Here is a 25766-nt window from a genome sequence, read left to right as displayed (position 1 = left end):
AGGGAAGTTGTTGTTGTTGTTGTTGTTGTTGTTGTTCTGTTGGGAGCCGCCCAGAGTGGCTGGGGAAACCCAGCCAGATGGGTGGGGTATTTTTATTATTATTATTATTATTATTATTATTATTATTATTATTATTATTATTATTAATTTTGGGTTTAGCCTTGAAACAAACCCATAACCAGTGCCACTCACATCAAGATTGGTGTTTTGTGTTCCCCTTAGCTAATTCCCGAAATCTGGGCAAGCTGCAGCTTTCAAACAACTTTCAAGCCCCACATCTGACACATTTCAGGGGGTTCTAGTGCACAACAATTACCAAATCTCTTTTTTCCTAGAACAGGCATAGTTGTGAAATCAGTGGCAGCCAATAAAACATGTTCTTGGCCACTCTCTCAACCAGGCAGCTTAAGTTCTGACTGATGTACTCCCAGACACTGAATTGGCTCTTTCTGGGGGGAGTGTTACCCCACTGGGTTATGATAGGCTTATTGAATTGGTCTCATCAGGCTCCAGTTCTAAATTATTCAGACACCGATACTTGACTGTGTTAAGTTCCCAAGCTCCGATGGCCCATTAACCTCCTTGATTTTGCACGAAAGACTGCCCATCTAAACTACTGGAGGCAAGTCTAGCTCTGCATCAGTGTGTTAGGGCTTTGATTGACAAATTAGGCCTACTGGCTGATAGAGGGGTGGGAGGGAGATTAAATAGCCTAATATGGCACTGATTCTCTTGTAAACAAAAGAAAATGACTCATCTGTGTTTCTCTCCTCTCTCCTCTTTCCCTGCTCCCCATCCCCAATCTTTTCAACAGATGCTAAGGAGGAGAAACCAAAAGCTGTGAGCAAAAAACCTAAGGCAAAATCCAGCAACGTTAAGTCTTGGATGCCAAATGAAGGACTCCCATCTGTTTGCCTTGCTCAGTGCTGCAAGCGCCTTAGTTGTGATTAGGAGCTACTTCTCAACAGTGTCGAAACTTGACAGTGTGGGGAATGCTGGAAGGGACCCAGCTTCCTGCCATGGAGGTCTGAAGTATTAAACTTTTCCCAAAGCTGCAAATTGAAGCAGAAAGTGCTGGATCCGATGTTTCCGCAATGACTTGTATTATGACAGCACGAGAGCTTACATTCCTCTGGTGAGAATCTGCAGTGTGTTAAAAGTGCTAGAACCCAGTTTTGTAGGCACAAGCTTGCATACAAGCACATGCTGTTGCGACGATGTTGACCAAACTCTTGGATGCAGGCAGGCCAGCATGCCTGCGAAACTGAAGGAAGCAGCTCACTGAAGGGGAAAGATGCCAGGGCAGACAAGAAGCAGGGGATCCTGGAGAAAGCTGGCCAGTGGAACAAAGACAATTACCCTGGCCAGCAAGAAGCAAGTTACAAGCTTTTCCCTTTTTCACGTAGTCAAATATTCACGAGGTTCATTTGCCACAACAAAAGTAAGTTGGACAAGGTCAGCTTGCTCTGACTCCACCATGTTTAATTTTGCTGTGACTTCACAACCATTCTGTAGGCAGTACAATCACATCTTATGCTGGGGTTCGGTTCCAAGAGTTCCACATATACGTGAAAATCGTGTGTGCCCAAATCCTTGGAGCTGCCCTCATGCTAGTGAGCAAGAGGGAGTGAGAATCTCCTGTACTGTTAGGAGGGTGTTATATCTATAAAAGGTGTTCCTATTAGGGGTGCCAACTCAGGGAGGCCATGCCATTTGGGGGGAGGGGGCCATCCCCCCACATCCTGAAGAATCGGGAGGGCGGCTCCTCCTGATGCAGAGGGGGAGAAGGGTTGAAGCAGCTCCCTGCCAGTGGTGGCACCAGAAGGAGGCGGAGGAAGAGCTGCCAGCCATTGAAGCCACACTGTTTCTGCATTCAGCTCCTCCCAACCTCCTGACGTTGCCTGTGCAACATTGGCCTCCCAATTGCCCTTGCAAGCTGGTGCCTTTGGTTCCTATACAAGAAGCATCACCATAACCTCATAAGCAAGAGATGAGAGTGTTATGTACTGAAGTTCTCACCCTGGGCCAGCAGGGGGATACTGTAGCTAGTTTTCACTCAGGCCCACATATGCAAATAAGGGATTGAAAGTGACGTTCAGTGATTGGATAGTTACAGAAAGTGTTACAGTTGCGTTGTAGTGAAGCTCTATATAAGCAGGCTGGCTGAACCCTTCAGTTCAGTTCTGGCCTGTGAATAAACAAGAGCTGTTTGAAGAATCGCTGTGTTGTCTGATATGTTCACCCACAACTTAACAGAGAGGGTGCCCAGCGCTACACAATTTCATTCTACAGTGGTACCTCAGGTTACATACGCTTCAGGTTACAGACTCCGCTAACCCAGAAATAGTACCTTGGGTTAATAACTTTGCTTCAGGATGTGAACAGAAATCATGCGGCTGCAGTGGGAGGCCCCATTAGCTAAAGTTCAGGTTAAGAACAATTTCAGGTTAAGGACGGACCTCCTGAACGAATTAAGTTCTTAACCCGAGGTACCACTGTAGAAGTAAAGTTGAACTCAAGTTTCTCATCTCTAAGTTTCACCCTGCCAGGTTGGTTGACTGCCTAGAGAGTTGAAAGCCCCCCCCCCCCCCGCTTTGGGTAAGCTAAGGTGAAAAGTCCTTGTGGAAAGCTACACAAAAGTCCAAGGTCATTCTGTGGACTTGGCACCCTACCTTGCAAAATGAAGTATTTTATTTTTGTCCTGCATTGTCTTTGCTCCTGCTAAAGGCTTCATTGAAACCTGAGTGTGGCCCCGGCTGTGATGCATTCATTTTTTCCTTTGCCCTTGTTAATTAGAACAATGATAAATGCCGTTTGGGTGAAATGGAGCTAAGCTGAAAGTATGTGGCAATCTTCCAGTCCTAAGGAAAGAATGACATGGGACTAATTAACAAAACCCAATCAAGGGTTGTTCTACAAGGGCAGCCGTGTTCACATCTTTTAGCAGTGGAGGACGGTGTCTGCTTACCCCAGTAGTCTGTGTGACATTACAGCTTGAGCTTCTAGATAGTTAATAGGAATGATATACAGTTGAGTAGGTCAAAGCAATATACTTAACTTGTTGAGAAAGGCAGAATTTCAGCTTCTCTCTCCCTGCCTCTTCTCTCTTTCCAGTCTGTGCGATCGGCAGTTTTGCTGCAGGTGGAAAAATATCCACGGCTGGTTCACACATGCACAATCTAATGCCACATACTGTACAGAACATCCTTTTTAACAGTGTGGTTTTAAATATTCAGCCAACATTAATTCACTGTAGAGAAGCCCAGGGGTACACATGAACCCATACATGAACAAGCCTTAACGGTGCAAATGCCCCATCACTAAGTACCGCAGAGGAAAAAGGGGCTCTCAACAATGTAGAGCACTCTCTTTTTTTATTAGAATTATATAATTGTAGTGTTGGAAGGGACCACAAGGGTCAACTAAGCCAATCCCCTGAAATGCAGGAATTGTTTTGCCCCATGTGGGGCTCGAACCCATGACTTTGAGGTTACAACTCTCATACTCTGCAGACTGAGCTGTCCTTCAGGCTGTGCATGTAGACACCCACTATGAATGGAGTTAATGGTACAACAAACTCCATTCGAAAAATGGACTTTCCCCCATAAAATGATAAATAAAGGCATCTGTGGGGGTTTTTTATTCAGGAAGTAAAGTAGGCAACGTAAGTCTCTGAATTAGGTACATCAGTTGAATTTGGGTGGGATGCTGCTTGTGATTTGATTGTCCCCCCCACTCCGACTCCACTATACATTTTGTATGGTTTATTGATGCACTATTCTCTTCTATGTGTACTATTATCTGACAATTGATATGGCAAACTGTATTTAATGTTTCGTTGTAATAATTTATTAAATGTTTTGTTGAAATAATTTATTAAGCAAACAAAACCCAGAGTTTGAAATATATTTTAAACAGGTACTATCTGAAATACCTCCATGTTCATTCCCTCAGCTGCATAACCTGTTTTTAATTACAATTAGAAGTCTAACAGCCTTCTAAGAAATGCTCAGACTAGGCCTTCTATGGGTCTCTGAGGAAATGAAATTTCAGGACTATAGAGAGCAGAGCCTGCGACTGCATATGCTGATGACGTCACCCAGACTGTAGTATCTGACTTGTTCCTCAGAGGAGCTGGAGGCAACTAAATGTATGGGGAAATGGCTGGAGTTTAAGGGACAGAAAACCGAGTAAGCGGAAGCTCATTGCTCATTTTTGAGCCTACTTGGTAGTGAGGAGAGCAACATACTTCTCCACTATCACTTGTGTCTGCTCCATGTTGACCCGTGAAGCTGCTCTGGGTGGTTGGCAGTCCATATATTTTCAGTAATTAATGTGTTTTTAGCACCTCAAAGGCTAACAAATTTATGATGGCAAAAGCTTTGGTGGACTGAAGTCTGCTTCGTCAGACGACATCTCATTTCATGCATCTGAAGTGGACTGTAATCTATGAAAGCTTTAAACTAACTAATTTATGATGGCATGAGGTGCTTCAAAAACTTTCCTTGTTTTTGCTGCCACAGAGCAGCACAGCTACCGCTCTGAAAGTAACTGAGACATTGGTCTTCACAAAAACCCTAAGTGTTATAGTGCTGTGTTCAGAGGCCTGGGACTCTTAGAAATAAGAACCTGGTCTCAGGATATGCTTATTAGATGGACAGGTTTTAGAGTTTCTTCCTTGGTTACAGACACATCTTATCTACACTTACGCATTGCTCTGCTGAGTGGCAGACCTACACTTTTTTTGGGGGGGGGGGGCTTTGCAATCAGCAGTGAGGTCTGGGTAACCACAGTTGCCTTCTTCAGTGGGTTTGTTCCACGACAGATCACATTTTTAAAAATCAGCAACTACATCATATATTTTGATTAAAATTGCTGTACTGGGTTATCTCACATGTCAAAAACACTGGTGTGAATAAAAAAATCCCTGTGCCTTATAGTTTTCGAGTTATAGCTTAGTTGGTAGAGCATGAGACTTTGTGGTCACTTCCATCTATTCTATGTGGTGCATGAAAAGTAGGAAAATGTGAGATGCACTTTAAAAAAGTTTTTTGTTTTTTTTAATGCGAGGTGGACTAAAGTCGCTTATGGGGCCCTAGTGGGATTAGGAGCCCTGAAGCTTAAACTTTATTAGTTTCATAGTAGATCTGCCCTTGTCTCTTTCTAGGCACAAGTCCACATTTAAAAGCTCCTTATCGGAGCTTTCTTTTTCTTTTTTGCCCTGGAGCTTTCCCAGTGAAAACCCGCTCTTAAAGCTCAATTGGTCAATTTGGAGGAGTCATAAGTGTGGATAAACCCTTAAATGTACTTAGCCTGGAGTATTGTGTAACCCTGGTCTACCTCAAGGAATAGATCTGGCATAAGCTTTACAGGTAGGCCCCCATTTAATGCAATGATGAATTGAACTACAATCACTTACAATAAGCATGCAACTGGCAGAGTCACTGTGGACTTGTGCCTACAGGGCTGGGAGTTTAGGACCGGGAGTTAGGATCAAACTGGGGCATGTCATTACAAGAATAGAATGCTGCATCTTCATTTCAACATTTGTGATTGAATATGATATGCTATCTGTATCTTTGACAGTAAACTGCAGTCACAGTTCTGTGGTGGGCAAAGAGAGTGAGTTTAGCCCTGCAATAGTTCTGTGGTATGGAAGTTTCCATTGGCACCCATGTAAATTGGAGTTTCATCGGGGTGGAAGCAGACTGGAAAATGGTCAAGCGGTTTGCTGTGTCTAACCTACCTCACAGGATTGTTGTGAAAATAACAATCAGTGCCTTGTCTTGAGCACCTTAAAGGAAGAGTGCAATAAAAAAACCAACAGGTTACAATAATGAAATCATTAGCTGTGCGTAACTTAAAGCTATTCAATCAGTATCAGGAAAGAGAAAGGTTTTCAACCCATGCTTCCCTAGTCAAAGATCAGTGCCCCTTTGGAGAGATGTTAAAAAGTGGAAAGGGGGGTGATGGAGACCTTCCACCTGCTGGGATTTCTGAAAGGCAATGGCTGTCAGTATCCACATATAACTGCCATCTTTACAGACTGATTGTGGTTTGCCCCAGCTAGGGTTCAAGCGAGAGTTGAGTGAAATTGTTTTCCTTGTCTGCAAGCTGGCTCAGTATCTTGGTTGATGCAGGTTTAATTGGACTGAGGATTGTATTCTCTTTAGGCAATCAGATTGTAATAACAGCAACCGGAGATGATCTATGTGACCTCTTCAGTATTTTAGCCAGCTGTTTGCGCTTTATAGCATCAAAGTATTGACATATACATAGGTGAAGCAACACAGACCTACTTTGCTGGATGTCCTTCTGTTCCTACTTTTTCGTTGCAATAGTTCAGGAGTGGTCAGCATGGGACAAATCATAGAATCGTAGAGTTGGAATGCCTTCCAAGAGAACGTAACAGATTGGCTACAATATTTTCAGTTAAATGAAATATTTAAGAATGATAAAAAAGATAGGATTTGCGTGTGAAATTTCAACCTTTCAGAGAGAAATAATAGAAAATTATGCGAAATGAATCTCTAAAATGTACAGTCTGTTGCTGGAATGGGAAACGAAAGATGAAGGGGTCAAATCAGTTGTGATTAAATGGGCACAAGATGTGGGACATAATATTCAGCTGGCAGAATGGGAAAAACTATGGAAGAATGATATAAAATTTACAGCATGTGTGGCGATTAAAGGAAATTATATTAAAATGATGTATAGATAGTTTTTAACTCCAGTTAAATTAGCAAAAATGTATAAAACTAAGGAAAGCAAGTGTTGGAAATGTAAAGTAACAGAGGGGACATTTTTCCACATGTGGTGGGACTTTAAAATTATAAATAAATATTGGGAAATGATTTATAATGAAATGAAGATGTTTAAAACAACCTTTCTCAAAAAACCAGAAGCTTTCTTATTAGGTATTATAGGAGTGGACCTATCAAAATCACAAAAGAACTTGTTTATGTATGCAACAACGGCTGCACAGACCTTATTAGCACAACATTGGAAAGAAGAAGGTGTCCCATCTAAAGAAGATTGGCAAGTTAAATTAATGGAATATGCTGAATTGACTATGAAATTAAGAGGAAGAGATGACAATGAATTTAAGGAAGACTGGAAGATGTTTATTGCATATACTGTATACAGAAGCAATGTACATAGGTTGCTACATTAGCAGGGTTTTAAGATTACTAGGTTAAAAGTTTAGCAATAGACATGCAGTATGTTGATACATAATAGAACCAAGGAAGGGATTAGAGCAGGCACCCCCAACCTGCAGCCCTCCAGATGTTTTGGCCTACAACTCCCATGATCCCTAGCTAACAGGACCAGTGGTTAGGGATGATGGGAATCGTAGTCCAAAACATCTGGAGGGCCGAAGGTTGGGGATGCCTGGATTAGAGGTAAGTCAATTTGTTTTGTTTTTGTATTGTTGTTTTTATGTTTGTTATTTTTGGAAAATCAGTAAAATGCTACCCCCCCCCAAAGGAATGCCCTCCAAGTGTCATCTAGTCTGCCCACCTGCGATGTAGGCATCTCAACGAAATCATACCTGGCAGATGGCCATCCAACCTCTGCTTGAAAACTTCCAAGGAAGGAGAGACCACCACCTCTCGTGGGAGTCTGTTCCACTGTCAAACAGCTCTTACTGTCAGAAAGTTCTTCCTGATTTTAGTCAGAATCTCCCTTCTTGTCACTTGAATTTGATTTGTCCTACCCTTAGGAGCGGGAGAAAAAAGCTTGCAGCATCCTCCACGTGACAGCCCTTGAGATATTTGAAGATGGCAATTGTATCTCCTCTGTCTCCTCTGCTTGCAGGGGGAGAAGATCAATATGATGGCTGTTGACTCTACTTCACATGCTCAAGAGTTTCATGAGGGTGAAAGCCTGAGCAGAGACTGCCATGTGAATTATTCCTACCCTTCATCTCTCCAAGGTGCATACAGAAGCCTGTTGTGGCAAAATGGACCCTTGAACACCACGGCAGGACCAAGATCAGCTGGTGCATTCCCCCTCCACACCATCATTTCTACACTGCTGGACACCCAAACAAGATGATCATTTCTGGTGTAAAATAAATGGGTGGAAGCTTATCTGTCTGACGTGTCTGCTAAGGAAGCTGATGTGTCTGTGGATGACCAGATGCAGAGGAGGAGAGGACTCCAAACCTTTAATACTTGTGCAAAGGAATGAATTTCAGCAGGTTTAGCTTTTCCCACATGAACCATTTCACTGGACAATATCCTCTCTTCTATCCCATGTTTGAAGGCAAAATGATGACCATAAAGTTGTCATCACAATGCACTGAGTCTCTATGGACCATTGTGTATCTGCACTTCTCAGTTAACAATCCCCAGTATCTCAAGAAGTGGTGATGAATGATGTTCCATAAATCCAGTGATTGAAGTGAGAGCAGCAATTCCCATATTAAAAAAAAAAGCAGTTCTCACTTTATTCTGAGCAAGGCTGGCCCTACCATTAGGTACAAGGAAGTGGCTTCCTTGGGCATTTTTATATCATGGAAGTGCAGCAAATTTATTAGTCATGATTTTTCCTGCCAGGGACAGTGAGTGATGCTTGTAGAGAGGATTATTTATTTAATAGGCACCAAAATCTCTTGGGTAGCTTTGTGTACCATACAGTTTGACTTGAAGGAGCCACCTTGGACCAGTCCGGTAGCTAACTTTAGATCCAAAACCCTGTGGCCCTTTGTCCATCAAAATCATATTGTACCACTTAAAGAGTTTTTCTCCCAGATGCTACCATTAACTTTGGGATTTCTAGTGTCATTTTTCTCCTCCAATTCAGCCTTGGTGAGTAAGCTGTAGGTAAATTGCCCATGGTTAATTCTCACGTCTATCAATTATACAACCCATAATTCATTGGGTGCAGTGGTTGGTGCACTGTTAAATCAAGTTGCCAGACAAGGAAATGGTCAGTTAAATTCTTTACCTGAACAGGTTAGCAAGAAGAGGCCCTGGCAGATAGCTGAGTGGGGGCAGGCAACCTGCAACAGGCTGTTGCCAAGAAGTGAAATGTTGAGCTTGAAGCACTAGGAAGGCTAGTCAAGGCTCAGGGTTCACAAAGGGCAGAAGAATGAATAGGGAGTGGATTACAAGGGACAGAAGAAAGGAGAGGCAAGGGAGCTGTGGAGGCTAAAGGAGTGTGGGCCTGAGAGCCTACAGGGTATAAAATCCTCAAGTTCAAACCTGAAAGCTCTCTACTTTTAAGAGTGGCACTAAAGAAGGCTATCTACCAAGTGCCTTCCCCCATTTCCCTTTCCATGGCTAGAAAAAACACCACCTTGATTTAATTATCAAGGAATTCTCCCAGGGCCTGGTTGTGGCAGACAGTGGTGAAGAAGAAGAAGAAGAAGAAGAAGAAGAAGAAGAAGAAGAAGAAGAAGAAGAAGAGGAGAAGAAGAGTTTGGTCTTGATATCCCGCCTTTCACTCCCTTTAAGGAGTCTCAAAGCGGCTAACATTCTCCTTTCCCTTCCTCCCCCACAACAAACACTCTGTGAGGTGAGTGGGGCTGAGAGACTTCAAAGAAGTGTGACTGGCCCAAGGTCACCCAGCAGCTGCATGTGGAGGAGCGGAGATGCGAACCCAGTTCCCCAGATTACGAGACGACCACTCTTAACCACTACACCACACTGGCTCTCAAGAGGCAATCTGAACTGATCAGTGAATCTGCTATGTAGTGATGTAGAGATATCAAACCAAGGACTGTTCCTCTAGGCATGTTTTTGCAAAGGAGCTAGAGGGAGACACGGCATGGCACGTGGTGGTGAGAGCCCCAGAGCTTGCCTATTCCTCTACACATGATAGTGGTACCTCTGCCTTCTAAGGATCCCTTCTGCTGGACTGAGGGAAGCAGGCAAGAGGAGGGCAAGAGACCGGCCTAATCCTGCTTTGGTCCAGTTACCCAGACCAACAGCCCACAGTTTAAGAGATTTCCAATTCAGTCTTGTACTACCAGAACCCAAAGCCCTCTTCCTCAAGACTGGAGCAGGTAGCTGGGTTGGTTCTTCTTAAGAGTCCAGTTTAGAAACGGACATATTCCCACATATTTTTTAGTTGCTTTCATTGTGGGGGTGAGTGAAGTTTCATATTGAAGCTGGACACATGACGTTCCAGTTGACTTTCGTTCCTCTCCCAAAGTTTTATGAATGGAAACACTCCAACACTAATTTGATCACCTTGTTTTATTACAAAGATATTTCCCACCAAAGATTCTGCCACTTCCATTAAACAGCAGGTAGGGGAAAAACACACCCACAAAGAACATGACAGAATTAAAAATATATTACAATGGAGTTGGTTTCTGGGCAACAACTCCAACCCTCAGTTTCTAGTTTGTAGACAATTCATTTCAATGGTTGTAGCAAATATTTGGACAAAGAATTAAATAATAAAGCATATGCCATGATACACGTATGCTGCCAAGCACATTACTTGGAGCATACATACATACACACACACACACACACACACACATACACACAAACACTCAGGATATAGTAATATGTGAGGGGGATACAGAGATCGGTCCCTCTGGCCTGGTGGCCTGTCCAGACAGTGGCTTTCTGCAAACCCAATTAAGTGCTGAAACTGTGCTGATGCTTTCCAAAATTACAGCTGTCTGCACTGACTGGGCTAGAAAAAAATCTCTAATCCTGTCTCTGTTTTCCTTCAGCTCTCTCCTCCTCCCCACAACTGGTGGTCCAGCAGACTCTCTTTTCACATTCCTGAGTCAGCCTTCTCTGTATGTGTGTAACTGGCAGCTCTTCACAGTTCAAAAAAGAAAAGGGAAAAAAAGAATTTTGAAGGAAAAAAAAAATCTCTTTCTAGGTTAAATGTAGCCCAGCTACATCCTTAAAGTTTCTCTTCTGCAGCCACATTCTCAGCAAACAGATGTAGATTTCCTCAGTAAGCGTAATCTTCTGCAATTCTGTCTTTTTTCATGTCTTATATTCCTCTTTATTTTTGCACTGGATAAAATCCGTACTTTTAATATACCAATATATAAAATCCATCATGACATGTCGGTTCCCCACATAATATACTACACTATGCATTTCTGATATACTTGACAAAGGATAACTACCCATAACAATATTGCAATCGGGGAAAATAAACTGCTCAATTCCTACCCAAGTGATCAAATCTTAGCCTCATAAACTGTGGCAACTCCCCTTTAGACCTTGCCGTGGATGAGGTAGTGTATTTTTTTTTAAAGCATTATTTGGCAGTTTGTGACCTTGGCATTGTCAGCAGCATCAGCTGGCTTCAGTGCTCACGGTAAATCTGGATTTTGTTGTATGCAACAGCCATTGCCTTCAGGCAGCTACCTATTATACTAAAGAGGAATTCAGAGAGAGAGAGAGAGAGAAAGAAAGAGAAAGAGACAAGAGAGCTAGGACTACTGTGTATCTTCCTCACATTTGAGAAAAAATAATGCTTCCTAGTGTAGTCAGTGTAAAGGCATACAGGAAACAGTTAAGGGGCTTTATGTTTAAAACCAAATGATACTTTAATGATGCTGGCAAATATTGGATACTGCATTAAAGGATGTTACCTTATGCATGAAGTTGGAGCAGGAACAGACCCTTTTTTTTTTGCTTTTGTGAAGCTACTAGTGGTCTTGTGTTAAGCCAATTGTGGATTTATGGTGAGCCAAGAGTTCAGCTTTGTACATTCCCTCTAAAATTGTAGGGGGCAGAACAAAGAGAAGGAAGTGCATCCCTTTGACCCCCGAAGTGTATATATATATATGTATTTTTCTCCTTCTAGGGAAAAATTATTCCTGGAGACAGATGGGCATTTAGAGGGGAATTTGTCGACTGCAGTTCAGTGTGCATAAACATCTGGGAAGCTTTGGGAAGCGGGAACAGCTGCACTGATTTGTTCTTTTTCAACATTGTCTGCTACACAATAATGATCCCTCCAGCAAGGTAACAGCCACTTCCGTTTGGGGGATAAAGTGCTTTCACATGTCTCATGACTACTTAGGAAGCAACTGCATTGTCTAGCCTGTGAGTTCCCCACCTCTTTTCAGCCTCGGATGAAGATGTGGTTATGTTTCCATGTACAGTACAAAAATAAAAGGCACAAAATACATCTAATGCAGCAGGCTGTGTACAGTAAATGGGTTCCCTGATATTTAAAGTACACAGAAGGGAGAGGGGGCACTGTTTTGCAGGGGGTGGGGAGTCCCCTTGTTGCTCCAAGGGCCTTTTGAAACCTTCATTCAGTGTTTCCCGAGATGTCTCTCTGCTTTTCTCCAAACCGCCTCAGCATTGTTTCCATACCCTGAGCTCTGGTTTACAAGAGTCTCTCTGGGAAAATGAATAAAGGGAAAGACGGCTACTTTGAACAGGAGTAGGAGCTCTTCAGAAAGAACTACTACATTTGGCGGCGCAAGTATTGTGCCTCTGTCTGAAAGATCAAATAAATTATGGGTGCCGTGCAGTGCAGATCACATAAGGGATTTCAAGCTGTTTGGTGGCCAAACCCTCCCGTCGCCTGATGGTTCAAGGAGGCTGGCCAGACAGACGCACCATCAAGTTGGTTTCTTTATCATCACATACATACAACAGGCTGCATATTGACACACACAGATACTTTGAAAAGGTGTTCCCTAAAGGACAGTGCACTGTAGAGAAGGCCACTTCTAGACGTGGAGCAAAGTCCAGATTGCCACTTATGCCTCGCTGCAGCATTCGTAAATGTTGTCTTCCATGAGTGCAATCACTTGCTCAAATTTGTGCTGCAGCTGTGTGCGCCTCGTCGTGGGGTTGGAGTCCAGCGCATTCACTATCTGTGGGAAGAAGGATTGAAAGAAAGAAAAACAACAAGACCAAGATTTGAGATTGCAGGGTTTGAGATCCTTGCATTCCGCCAGTGCAATCCCATGCATATCTACTCAGGAGTAAGCGCCGCTGAGTTTAATGGGGCTTATCCTCCGGAAAGTGTTCCAGGACTTCCAACAAATAATGGTTTCCCTGCCAAATAATTCCATGTCATTCAAGAGCATAAATCACACATCTGTTTAAGTCCATCTATTCCTTCCTCTCCCATGGCAACATTTCCCATAATTTCAATTCTCCACCATTCACCCTCATTTTACCCTCTTCCATATCATTTACCACCCTAATTCCTAAATACTCTGCTCTTTATGGAACGGAGTTGTGTAACAGAGCTATTGTTCTCAGTTTAAGCTCGGCCTCGTCTTGCTATTTTGTGAACAGCATACTGCCACTTGATTGCAAACCAGGGTTTGTAACCCTGGTTTGAATGCCTGTATTAGAGCAACCCTGGTTTGAATGCCTGTATTAGAGCATAAACCACAGTTTCCTAGAAGTAATGGAAAACTGTGATTCTACAAATCCTGGATGTATTGCATTGCCAATGATAGTCACACTCGGAGGAGACCCACTAAAATAAATTCCTTTCACTGGGTCTACTCTGAGAATGACTAATGGATTTCACCCATAGCTTTTGAATTTCATCCTCGTACTGTAGTTCTCATAGCTTTTACCCATATTGCGATATACAGATTCTTGCCAATGATAAGTGAATGCATTTAGTAACTGAATCACGGCTACCTATCTGTAACTGAATCATAGGTGTGTGAGTTATGTGACTTAATAAAACAGCCCCCTGTCCGCCAAACATTTTATGCTTATTACTATTTTTGTAGAAAAGCTACACCATGTTTTACTTGTTTAATACAATTGTTTTGCATTATTAATTTGCATGACCTCTCTTAGGCAAGGGAGGAATTCAACGTCTCACTAATGCAAGTCTTTTGTCAGGGCAAGCATTTCAACTTGCGAGACTAAACAACCCCTTCTCTCCCCCCCCCCCCGCCTGCTGTTCTGGGGATTCTCCTGACTCCTGCAAGCCAATTTTGGGGTGTATGGGAGGGAGGAGGGAAGAACAGTGCCACTGCACAAGTGGAAGTCCTTGTGCAGGGCTTCTGCTGGCAAACTCCTTACCTGCATTCCGCCCAGTATGTGTGAAATACTGATGTTTTAAATCACTGCATATTAGGGCTTTGGCCCTAATTGACTTGTAAGATAGGCTTGTTGTTTTTAATATCCACGTAATACAGTCTCTTCTTGAGGTATCATTCCCTCAAAACCCACTAAACTTTGTGAATAAGTAAACATGCTAAACATGTCTGTGAATAAGTACACATGTCTTTGTGAATAAGTAAACATGCTAAACATGTCCCTAATGTGACTTTCTTTAATACATTGGACTTGCGACTTTGGGTTTGCTGTTTCTCTGAGTTGGTGTGTTAATGGCCATTTAACATTGTGACAAGCAAGGTTATCTCCTGAGCAGTTAGAATAACACCAGGATCTGTTTGTTTCTAAACATAATTAGAATTACTTGTTCCAAGGTGCAATATGTTTCACATCCACAATGAATCTCATCTGTCATCATTGTGCTTGACATTCTGTTTGTACAGGTTGCTTCTCATTTTTTGGATTATACAATATCCTGAATGAATTTGTTTTATCTTTAAATGTTGTCTCTGATGTCTTCATATAATTTATGACAAAGTTCAGAAAATTGTGCCAGTATATCATATATCATATCATATCATATCATATCATATATCATATCATACCATATCATACTATATCATAAAAAGGACAGAGACCTACCAAACTACTTCCCAAACATTAACCCAAGTGGGATTTGGGCTATCTACCCATTTGGCTTCTTAATGTGGGAAGATGGCAAAATTGTCACCCTGCCCAGCCTTGCCATTGTTCAAATAACATAGCAACAGCAGGTGTGCTTAGATACAAATGCTATAAAATTATAACTCTCTGGTACACAGCTGAACAGTTGTATGCTTTCAACTGAATAAAAACAACACCTCCCGATTTTGGATAAAGTTTTGATCACATATCTCAACCTTTGCTATGAAATCCTGATGTGCAGGAATTGCAGCTAGATGGAAATTTCAGCTGGTGGTAGTAAGGTTTTAATTTAAGAAGTGTTCTAATTACACTAGGTTTATTTTTGTGTGTGTGGGAGCTCCATTGTCCTTTAAAAACCCATTTGTGGATGTTTAAGACAGAAAAAAGCTGGCATTTGAAGCAAAGTGCTTGACAATGGTTGGTTGTTTTTTTTTAACCAGCAGTAACACAGGTCTGCTAGAAAAAGAAGCAACAACAACAACAAGAAGCTGTGCAATATAAATTCAGCACCTTCACCTAATGCTTAGGACCCCAAGGACACAGCACAGAATCACAGAAGATGGAAGCCTGAGCAAGGTCTGCTTCCTGCGGCCTTCTTTGTTTTAGAGCTGCGATCCACTAGACGAATTATTAAAAGTCATTAACTCCTTTTAGAGTTGATTAATGCATGCTGAGATATGGCCTTACTGTATCTGGACTAAGTTTGTGAATCAGTCATATGGCTGGCTTCACTGTGCATCTAGATCAGGGATGGGGGACCTCTGGCCTGTGGCTCCCCCACAAGGCCAGCTTTCCCAGTACTGAGGTGGGTGCGGCTTGGCAGAAATGGCCTTGTGGACCAAATGGGGGGAGCCACAGGCCACATCACATGTTGTGATTCCTGCATTACAGGGGGTTGGACTAGATGACCCTCAGGATACATTCCAACTCTACAATTCTATGATCCACCCTGGCATTGACTGGAAGCTGTGGGTAGATAAATGCTGCCTTATATTCTTATCTCTGATCTTAGCACTGCCATGCTTAGGAGCTCAGATTGGGAGATAAAATCCCTCTGCTCGCTCTTTACAGATCTTTCTAGATACTCCCATCCCATGGCCTGGAGAGGGCTGGAAATGCTGAACAATTGTGTATGCATGGATGATTGTGTGCCTGTGTGTGAAAGTGTGTGCCTGCCTGTATGTGTGTGACAGACACAGAAAGGGAGAGTGCGCAGTGTGCCTGCATGCCTGGTGCATGTGTTTGTGACAATGGGGAGAGGGGAAATAAAAGTATGTGCTTTTTCTTTTTCTTTTGAGAGGTTGCATTTACCCCTGTCCCACCACTGCAATGTGTGCCGTAGAAGGTTGGCCAAATCTGAATTCAGCACTTGGGCTCAAACTGGTTCTCCACCTTGGGTCTGCATCAATGACACAATAAGAAAAGTCTTTATGATAGCTGGTTGTCAGTGACTTGATAATACCATGCACTGAAGAACAAGGATCTGGACTTGCAGTAAAGCTTCAGTGCAGAGGGGACGTGTTGAAATTTCATATGACTGTTTCAACCATCCATGCAAACAGAGCCTGTTTGCCTTCAACCTGGGTGAACAGCACAAGGTCATGTGAATTGGCAACTAAAAGGGGAAACAGCGAAGAAAGATGCTTACCTGACTGCGGTATCTCTTGGCATATTTGTAAATTTCAGTCATGGCAACATTGGTGTTAAACTCATTCCGATATTTCTTCATAAAGGATAAAACAAACAGGGGAAGACTATTAATCAACATACACAAAATGATATCCATCCTGTTTGACGGAAATCAATTACACTAAAATGGTACTTGGATTTCATTGCGCTGTAAGCTAACATCAGCATATTTGAACTCTGGTTCTCTTCTAAGTTAGTTAATTAATATGTGACATACATAACTTCAGAGTTGCAGGAGGAAAAAATGAAACCAAGGTCAATCCCTTGATTTATACTTGCTTTGGCTCATGCATGGATTTGTTTGATCCTCCATGTTACTCTAAATAATATCACTTAGCATCTTTTGGCTACAGAACTTAAAAATATCTTTATATAGATTTGAAGTCAGTGTTCTATATATTGGACATGACTAAAAACATTTGCTCCCACAATATGGGATGCTGATGTCCTAAGCTATTGCTCTGAGTGGCAGAGCTGATTTCTTACCCTGGATTCCTCTGCCAAGTGTGCATTCATTTCCTGTTCACTGAGAGGTGGCATGTCATGGATCTGTTTGTAATACCTCTGCACTATTTTTCTATATTCTGGAATCTCCTTGGCGTACAGCAGTTTATTTGTAGGCGAGTCCTAGAGAGAGAAGAACAGGAAGAATCCGTTGTTATTTCATTGACAATGATTAGTTCCCATACTATCTGATCCTTAGTGGGCATAATATTGGCATCAGTTTAAGAACCTAATATACAACCTTAAGGAAGAAACTTAATTATATGTACCTTGCCCTTTAAAACAGAGACATGCAATATCACATTCAAGGCATGGGGTTGTATCCAACAAAGTCCTCCTGTTACCGCAATGATTTTCACCTGCACAACAAGACTTCCTCTCCTTGCATGCCTCCTTCTCTGCCCTCCCCGAGTCTGTTTCGGAAGTTCCTCCAATCCTCCAGAGTAGATTGTGTGTGTATGACTGGGGAGACACGGGGGAAGTCCCAGTGTGCTAGTGGGATGGCTTCACTGGATAAAACCCATTGAAACCACTGTATTGGTAAATACAATGTAACTGTGCATGTATATTGCAGTGTGTAATACATATAATTAACCAGGATCATTTGCTGACGTGTGTACCTGCAACAGCAAATGCCAAAGCTATCCGGCTTCTAGATGACCCACCAGAAGCTTCATGTGGAAGGGCTAAAGAGCTTATGTTATCAACATATTGCCAACATTACACAGAAACTGGGTTTGCCTCTCACTATTTGCCAATACTGCAAGGAGGAGTAAGGGCATTTACACTGCCTTAGTCAGATCTGTAAAAATGCAAGTGAAGCTGCTCACATTAAAAACTGACCAGCCGCATCAGTCTCCAACTCTGTTTCTTAGCTCAATCCACCAGTGTCCCTACTTACTGTGGATTAAAAAAAGAAAAAAAAAAAAGAATTTTAAGACCCCATGAAATGAGGGGTCAGTATCCTTTAGATAAGTCTAGTGAGGTACTTGACTGAAGTTAGCAGCTTTTAAATCATTGGGGTAGGGAGAACTGGGTCCAGTAAAATAATGACGTATTATAAACACATGTCACTGTATTTTGATGCATGGGGTTTATTTCCCCTACTTTACTCCACAATGCCGCCTTTTATGCTGTTGTATTCTTTGAAACCATTTCCATCTGCTGTCTGACCCCAGCTGACCCGTTTTCTGTCCTGACTTAGGGTTTGACAAGGAAAAACTGTAGATGTTTCATAACAGATGCAAAAATGTTCAGAAACCCAAACATACACAACCGACACATCTCATTAGAATGTCACCTCGTGTTAATCTCTTTGGGCGAAGCGGTTCCCAGTGTGCAGAGGGGAATGCTCAGCTGCAGTGGTTCGCATGGGCCCTCTCTGCACCGCAGCTCTGCTGCGCATTCACTGCAGACGGGCCAGCATTGAGACGTATGTGATTTACAACATTCCCTAATAAAATTTATTTATGCTAGAAAGTTTCAAATGTCAACACCAAACTCAGCAGAGTCATAAAGAGGACAATATAACACACACACACACACACACACACACACACACACACACCCTTTCTGCTTTAGAGATTGATCTTGCTCCTGAAGCTTGCTCCTAAAAATATATATTTATATAAGCCAGTTCTAGCAGGATAAAGCCTGTGCCAGTAGTATATGGCCTTATGAGTTCCCCTGATACAGTTTTGTGTCCTGACTGCACAGCTTGCAACTCTCTCCTCCTGGAACAGGACAAGTGAGCTAAATCAGAATATCTATATCATTACTGCATTACCATGCTTTAGCCTCAAACTTTCGCACTATAACCTGTTTTGTAGATATCCGCAACTAAACATGGCACATACACAAAGAGGGGTTTCCTGCTGCATGGTTCCTATTGTTGACGGTTTCCTTCATAACCATGTAAGAATCTCTCATGAATAAATGGTGGTCTAAATCCGTTCCACCACCACCAGAACGATCATTTATTATTACAGTCATAAGGCCTGAGAAGAATATATAGGAAGAATCTCTAAAAGAGCCTAGAGACTTTTGAGTCTATTCCAGCCTGGATTCTGCGAGCTATCAATCTGCTTAACTGGACTCTAAGCTCCTTTTAAAACATGAGCCAATTGGTCAGGCAGTCTCTCTAGGAAAATGGGGACACTCTCTCGACTACTCAAGGACAAAACAGTGTAAGTAACAAACAAGAGATGATGTATTAAAAAAATGAGAGGATCAAAGCCCACTGCTGAGCATATAAAGGAAGTACATATACAAAATGGTCCCATTTGGTTCTATTCTGGCTAAAATGTGGAACAATGCCAAACAGGCCTTTGTTATAATTAATGGTTGTAAAACTCAGAGATGCGTCCCATAAATCAGCATCAGGCTTCCTGTGGTTAGGAAGCTTCCTGGACTCCATTAGAATACGGTACATAGCATCTACCTACTTAGACAAGAAACAAGGAGAGAGTGGAGTACATATGTTTTCCCCACCCCTTATTTCCAAGAGTTTTAGCATTGGTATGATATATACTGATTCCCAAATTACTGCTTCTGCTTTATTTCCCCCCCATAAGATTATTATTATTTTTAAAAAAATTATAGTACAATTAGGGAAACTAAGCTAAATAAAAACAAAAAGGAAATACAGAGTCCTGTCTCAAAGGTAGCTCTTAGCCCTTGTGGACCCTCCCAGCTCTCACCTGGGAGCTTCCCGTTCTTCTCCCAGTCTCTCACCTTGGGGGATCTTCCTTTCCCTGCCACTGACTTATCTTTGTGAAAGAATTTAGGCCGGTAGGAGGCAAACAGGAGATTTCCAAAAGAAGAAGAAGAAGAAGAAGAAGAGTTTGGATTTGATATCCCGCCTTTCACTCCCCTTCAGGAGTCTCAAAGCGGCTAACATTCTCCTTTCCCTTCCTCCCCCACAACAAACACTCTGTGAGGTGAGTGGGGCTGAGAGACTTCACAGAAGTGTGACTGGCCCAAGGTCACCCAGCAGCTGCATGTGGAGGAGCGGAGACGCGAACCCGGTTCCCCAGATTACGAGACTACCGCTCTTAACCACTACACCACACTGGCTCTCAAGGGTGCCATGACTGTTAAAGTCTCTTTAGCACAAAGTATCAATCATCCTAACAAAGAGAGGTTCATTTTTGACACAACCTCTGTAAGGAATCTGGCACAAAAAAAAAGACAATTTGCCACATCAAACTGGAATGCTTTTTATTTCAACAGAGTGGAAATAATTTTAAGCCAACACTTCAACCCCACTTTTAGTGTTGCCTGTTCAAACTACAAAATGCTGAGATGACCTTGGAATACCAGAAATATCACACTTAAACAAGGTCTGCCACTTCCAATGCACAAACTGGCATACAATGCTGGGATTTCTGGGTACCATAATCTAAGAGTTGCCATGGAAAAGTCCCTGTTACCTCCATGTGTTACAACGTGCCAAGATAAGGCATCTTCAGATGACTGTACTGTGCTGTTAGGTTCAGGTGATCTTTCAGATATTCTGGTCCCATACTGCACAAGGCAGCACCCTCAGCTTGGGCCAGGAAGCAAATAGGATATCATTGCTCTATGGTCAAAAGACTGGGCTCCTGTGAGCAACACTTTTGCATTTTGCACCAATGGAAGCTTCCGGACACTATTCAAGGGCAATATAGTAGCTTAATCTTGAAGAGACATATGCATGTGTAACTGTGAAAAGAACACCCTTCTACAAGCTACGCTTATCACATGTATAAATTTTAAATTTATTGTTGTACATTGTTTTAAATGTTTGTTTTCCTTCTGGGATTGTACCCCCAAGTGTGTTTTAGAAGAAGAAGAAGAAGAAGAAGAAGAAGAAGAAGAAGAAGAAGGGGAGGAGTTTGGATTTGATATCCTGCCTTCCACTCCCTTTAAGGAGACTCAAAGCGGCTAACATTCTCCTTTCCCTTCCTCCCCCACAACAAACACTCTGTGAGGTGAGTGGGGCTGAGAGACTTCAGAGAAGTGTGACTGGCCCAAGGTCACCCAGCAGCTGCATGTGAAGGAGCGGAGATGCAAACCCGGTTCCCCAGATTACGAGACTACCGCTCTTAACCACTACACCACACTGGCTCTCAGTGTAAGCTGGTCTCCGACCGCAATAAATTATCTATATATTTATATAGTCTCACTGACTGACTGACTGACAGATAGACAGAATAGTCTATAGTTAGCAAACCAGGATGAACGATACCTTGTTTAGGAATGAAGAGGTGACCAAGAAAGCCCAAAAAACTCTAAGAGACTATTTTGAAATAAATATGAATACCACAGTGGAAAAAAGAGTAATTTGGGACGCAAGCAAAGCGGTTATGAGGGGATTCCTAATACAACAGAATGTAATTAAGAAGAGAACTCAGAATGAAAAAAAGGATAAAATCCTGGGAAAAACAGAGGAAGGAGAGAAGAAACTGAGAGCAAAACCAAAGTCACAGGAGATTCTGAAAGAGATAAAGTTATACCAAGTACAATATACAAAGCTGATGAATCAGGAAATAGAATGGAAGATCAAACAGATGAGGCAAAAGACATTTGAATCGGCAAATAAGTGTGGAAAATTATTGGCCTGGCAAATGAAAAAAAGACAAAAACTAAATACTATTACGAACTTGGATGTGGAAGGAAAGAATATACAGAACCCAGTGGAGATCAGGAAGTGTTTTCAGAGATATTTCAAACAACTTTATACACAGGAGAAGCAGAAAGAAATAGACATTGATCAATTTCTGAAAATAAACGGACTACACAAAATTTCTCAGGAAAAACACCTAATGTTGAATTATAAAATAACGGATCAGGAGGTGGAAGGGGCCATCCAGAATATGCAATTAGGTAAATCTCCAGGACCAGATGGTTTGACTTCAAGATATTACAGATCTTTGAAAGAATGGCTAATACAACCATTGAAGGAAGTCTGTAACGAAATTTTGGAAGGGAGAAAGGCACCAGAGTCATGGAAGGAACCTTATATTACACTTATACCAAAAACAGAGACTGAAAAGACACAGCTTAAGAACTACTGCCCCATATCGCTGCTCAATGTGGATTACAAAATTTTTGCAGACATCTTGGCTAAAAGACTAAAAAAGGTTCTAGTAGAAGAAATTCATAAAGACCAAGCGGGCTTTCTCCCGGGCAGACACTTGTCTGACAACACGAGGAATATGATTACTATTCTAGAAAAATTACAAGTGAATATCAATACCAAGGCAGTTTTGATATTTGTGGATGCAGAGAAAGCCTTTGACAACATCTCATGGAGTTTTATGAAGAAGAATCTACAGGGGATGGGGGTAGGCCAAGGTTTTGAAAATGGTATAGGTGCAATTTACTCAGAACAAAAGGCAAAACTAATTGTGAACAATGTGGTGACAGAAGAATTCAAGATTGAGAAAGGGACACAACAAGGTTGCCCAATCTCTCCATTGCTCTTTATATCGGTCCTTGAGGTTTTGTTAAATATGATTAGAAAGGACCAAGAGGTTAAAGGTATACAAGTGGGAGTTAAACAGTACAAACTGAAAGCATTTGCTGATGACTTAGTGTTGACTTTACAGGAGCCAGAATCTAGTACTAAAAGGGTATTGGAACTGATTCAAGAATTTGGACAGGTAGCAGGCTTTAAGTTGAACAAGATGAAAACTAAGGTTTTAGAGAAAAAATTAACTGTGAATGAGAGAGAAAAGTTTCAGGAGGGGACAGGATTAACATTGGTTAAGAAAGTGAAATATTTAGGGGTTAATATGACAGCCAAAAATGTGAATTTATTTAAGGATAATTATGAAAAATGTTGGACTGAAGTGAAAAAGGATTTAGAAATATGGACAAATTTGAAGTTATCATTGTTAGGCCGAATTGCTGTGATAAAAATGAATGTGCTGCCAAGGATGTTGTTTTTGTTTCAAACATTGCAAATTTTGGATAAGATGGATTGTTTCAAGAAGTGGCAGAAAGATATTTCTAGATTTGTTTGGCAGGGCAAGAAGCCTCAAATAAAATTTAAGATATTAACTGATGCTAAAGAAAGAGGTGGATTTGCCCTGCCAGACCTTAAACTATATTATGAATCAGCTGCTTTTTGCTGGCTGAGAGAATGGGTGCTTCTTGATAACACTGACGTGTTGGATTTAGAAGGTTTTAATAATAATGTATTTAGCTGGCATGCATATTTGTGGTATGATAAGGCAAAAGCACATAAAGCGTTTAAAAATCACATTGTTAGAAAAGCATTGTTTAATGTTTGGATAAGATATAAGGATTTGTTAGAAAAGAAAACCCCAAGATGGTTGTCACCAATGGAAGCGAAGGCACAGAAAAAACTCAATATGGAGGCCAAATGGCTGAAATATTGGGAAATTTTGGAACAAGATGGAGACAGAATAAAATTGCAGAGCTTTGAAAAATTGAAAAATAAAGTGCGAGATTGGCTTCATTATTACCAAATAATGGAGGCATATAATTCGGACAAAAAAGTTGGCTTCCAGGTGGAAAAATCAAAATTGGAAACAGAATTGTTTGATCCAAAAACTAAGCATTTGTCAAGAATGTATAACTTATTGCTGAGATGGAACACTCAGGATGAAATGGTGAAATCAGTTATGATTAAATGGGCACAAGATGTTTGACATAACATAATGATGGCTGACTGGGAACAGTTATGGACCACAGGTATGAAATTTACGGCATGTAATGCCCTAAGAGAAAACTTAATGAAAATGATTTACAAGTGGTACATGACACCAGTCAAGCTTGCAAAAATTTACCATTTGCCCGATAATAAATGCTGGAAATGTAATGAGATTGAAGGTACATTCTTTCACCTTTGGTGGACATGCCCAAGGATTAAGACATTCTGGGAGATGATTTATAATGAAATGAAAAAGGTATTCAAATATACCTTCCTGAAGAAACCAGAGGCCTTTCTCCTGGGCATGGTCGGCCAATTGGTGCCAAAGAAGGATAGAACATTTCTTATGTATGCAACAACAGCAGCAAGAATACTCATTGCAAAATATTGGAAGACACAAGATTTACCCACCCGGGAAGAATGGCAGATGAAGTTGATGGACTACATGGAATTGGCGGAAATGACTGGCAGAATCCGAGACCAGGGAGAAGAGTCGGTGGAAGAAGACTGGAAAAAGTTTAAAGACTATTTCGGAAATACTGTAAAATTAATGAATGCTAGGAAAATGTTGGAATGAAGTTATATGGCTTTAGTAGAAATGTTATAAGGAATTAAGGATAAATAGATTAATAGAGTATTAAAGGGAAAATAAGGTTAGAATGTGTTAAGATAATTATAGGATTAAAAATAGAGGAAGATGGAAAGGAATTGCTGAAAAAATTAATAGAAGTGGAATACAAAAAGGGAGGTGTGAGGCGGTCGCGGAAATAAGTGAATGAAAGATAAGATATTGAAATTATTTGATGTGTTTGAAACTGTGTTTCTTTTGTTTTGTTAGTTTAATGTTAGTGTTTTGTTAGTGTAATGTAGTTGTTTTTGTTTTTGTTTTGTATTGTATTGTATGGTTTTTATTTTTTGTAGTGTTTAAATTGTTGGAAAAGGTAATATATATATATATATATATATATATATATATATGCAGGTTTTGGTGTCCTCGGGTGTCTTCCCGTGTAAAAGTTGGGGTGTTTACACGGGAAGACACCCGAGGACACCAAAACCTGCATTCCTGTACCCGTGAAAATCTACGAAAGCAAATATATATATATATATATATATATATAGTTAGCAAACCAAAGATGAGCAAAAGGAACTCCTGGACACAACCACCTGTTTATCCAGGAACACTCCCAAACTGTGTAGCTGCCAAACCTGCTCTCTTATCCCAGGCCGAGCAAGAAGCCTGAAAAGGGGTTGATCCATGTTTACTCTCCTAAGCAACAGTCTATTTTTGAGTTGCCCCATTGGCAGGAACCTATGGCAGGCTTGTGCCCCTACATGTACTTGCTGAAACAGTCTCAAATTCCAGGCTGCCAATGGCCATGCAGCTCCACTGCTTTTTACCCCACAGATCTCAGGTCTTTCGGTGACAAAGCTGACCTGTCTGCTGCAGGAGCTGATCACTCAAAAAGTGTTTAAAATGTCTGGATGGCAATTCATTTGAGCGGTATGAGCCGGACAATTTATCATGAGTGATTTGTGCCATTAGCACTGCTGTACTGATAACACATCTGACACAGCTACATTTAATAACAATGAAATGGAAGAAAGCTTAAAGTGCCATCATATAATTCTCATTTTGTCGGCTGCCCACAATGGCCAGATTCATCCCCCTAGTATTCTTGGCTAAGCCGACATTAGCTGCATTGCAAGACAAACAGAAGGGAAATATTTGTGAGGGAAAGCAAAGGGAAAAGTTGTCCTTATTGGCAGTAATGTACCTTGCCCAATTGCAGGTCAGAGATGGAGCAGGCATCGATAAAGGCCTGGGCTATTACAGAAAGGCAGGCATCTATGTGGTCCGTTTTGTCGATGTCAAAAACAAACTGGGGGTTCTTCAGAATGTTGACCCAAAACCTCAGAGGTAGGCTGCAAAATAGATGTAAATGGTTATCATTCTCTCATCTCTCCATTACAGCGTGATGGAAACAACTTAGGTCTATGGGAGTATTAAAATATAAACTGCTGAATCTGAGTAGTGCAGTAGGGTTCTGGGTTGATGTATGATATCATCTGACCGTCATGCTTTCTTTCTGGATTCTATTTTTTCTGTGTTTATGAAAACACAGGTTATTTATCTGCTGACAGTTATTTCCATTACTGCTCAGAAAATGATGTGGAATGAAACTGCTGTA

General features: G+C 41.4%; 1 protein-coding gene and 1 long non-coding RNA gene across 2 annotated transcripts in view; one reads left to right on the top strand and one right to left on the bottom strand.

The window, feature by feature from the left end:
• Positions 1-265: 265 nt before the first annotated feature.
• Positions 266-25766, top strand: part of LOC309337493 — a 32602-nt gene continuing 7101 nt past the window's right edge. The window contains exons 1-2 of the long non-coding RNA XR_014154357.1: positions 266-622; positions 815-1441. This is a non-coding gene — a long non-coding RNA (uncharacterized lncRNA). The remainder of the gene's footprint in view (positions 623-814; positions 1442-25766) is intronic.
• The window catches only part of PLXND1 (plexin D1), a 170947-nt gene continuing 155371 nt past the window's right edge, over positions 10191-25766 (bottom strand). Inside the window, exons 33-36 of the mRNA XM_081852248.1 lie at positions 25353-25500; positions 16896-17036; positions 16369-16443; positions 10191-12820 (exon numbers count right to left, since the gene is read on the bottom strand). Coding sequence (XP_081708374.1) covers positions 12704-12820; positions 16369-16443; positions 16896-17036; positions 25353-25500 — 481 coding nt within the window. The 3' untranslated portion in view covers positions 10191-12703. The remainder of the gene's footprint in view (positions 12821-16368; positions 16444-16895; positions 17037-25352; positions 25501-25766) is intronic.

The sequence above is a fragment of the Podarcis erhardii genome (assembly GCF_964252035.2).
Source record: "Podarcis erhardii genome assembly, chromosome: 2".
NCBI lineage: Eukaryota > Metazoa > Chordata > Lepidosauria > Squamata > Lacertidae > Podarcis > Podarcis erhardii.
The sequence above is the reverse complement of the archived record's forward strand: the minus strand, read 5'-3'. Positions and strand labels throughout refer to the sequence as shown.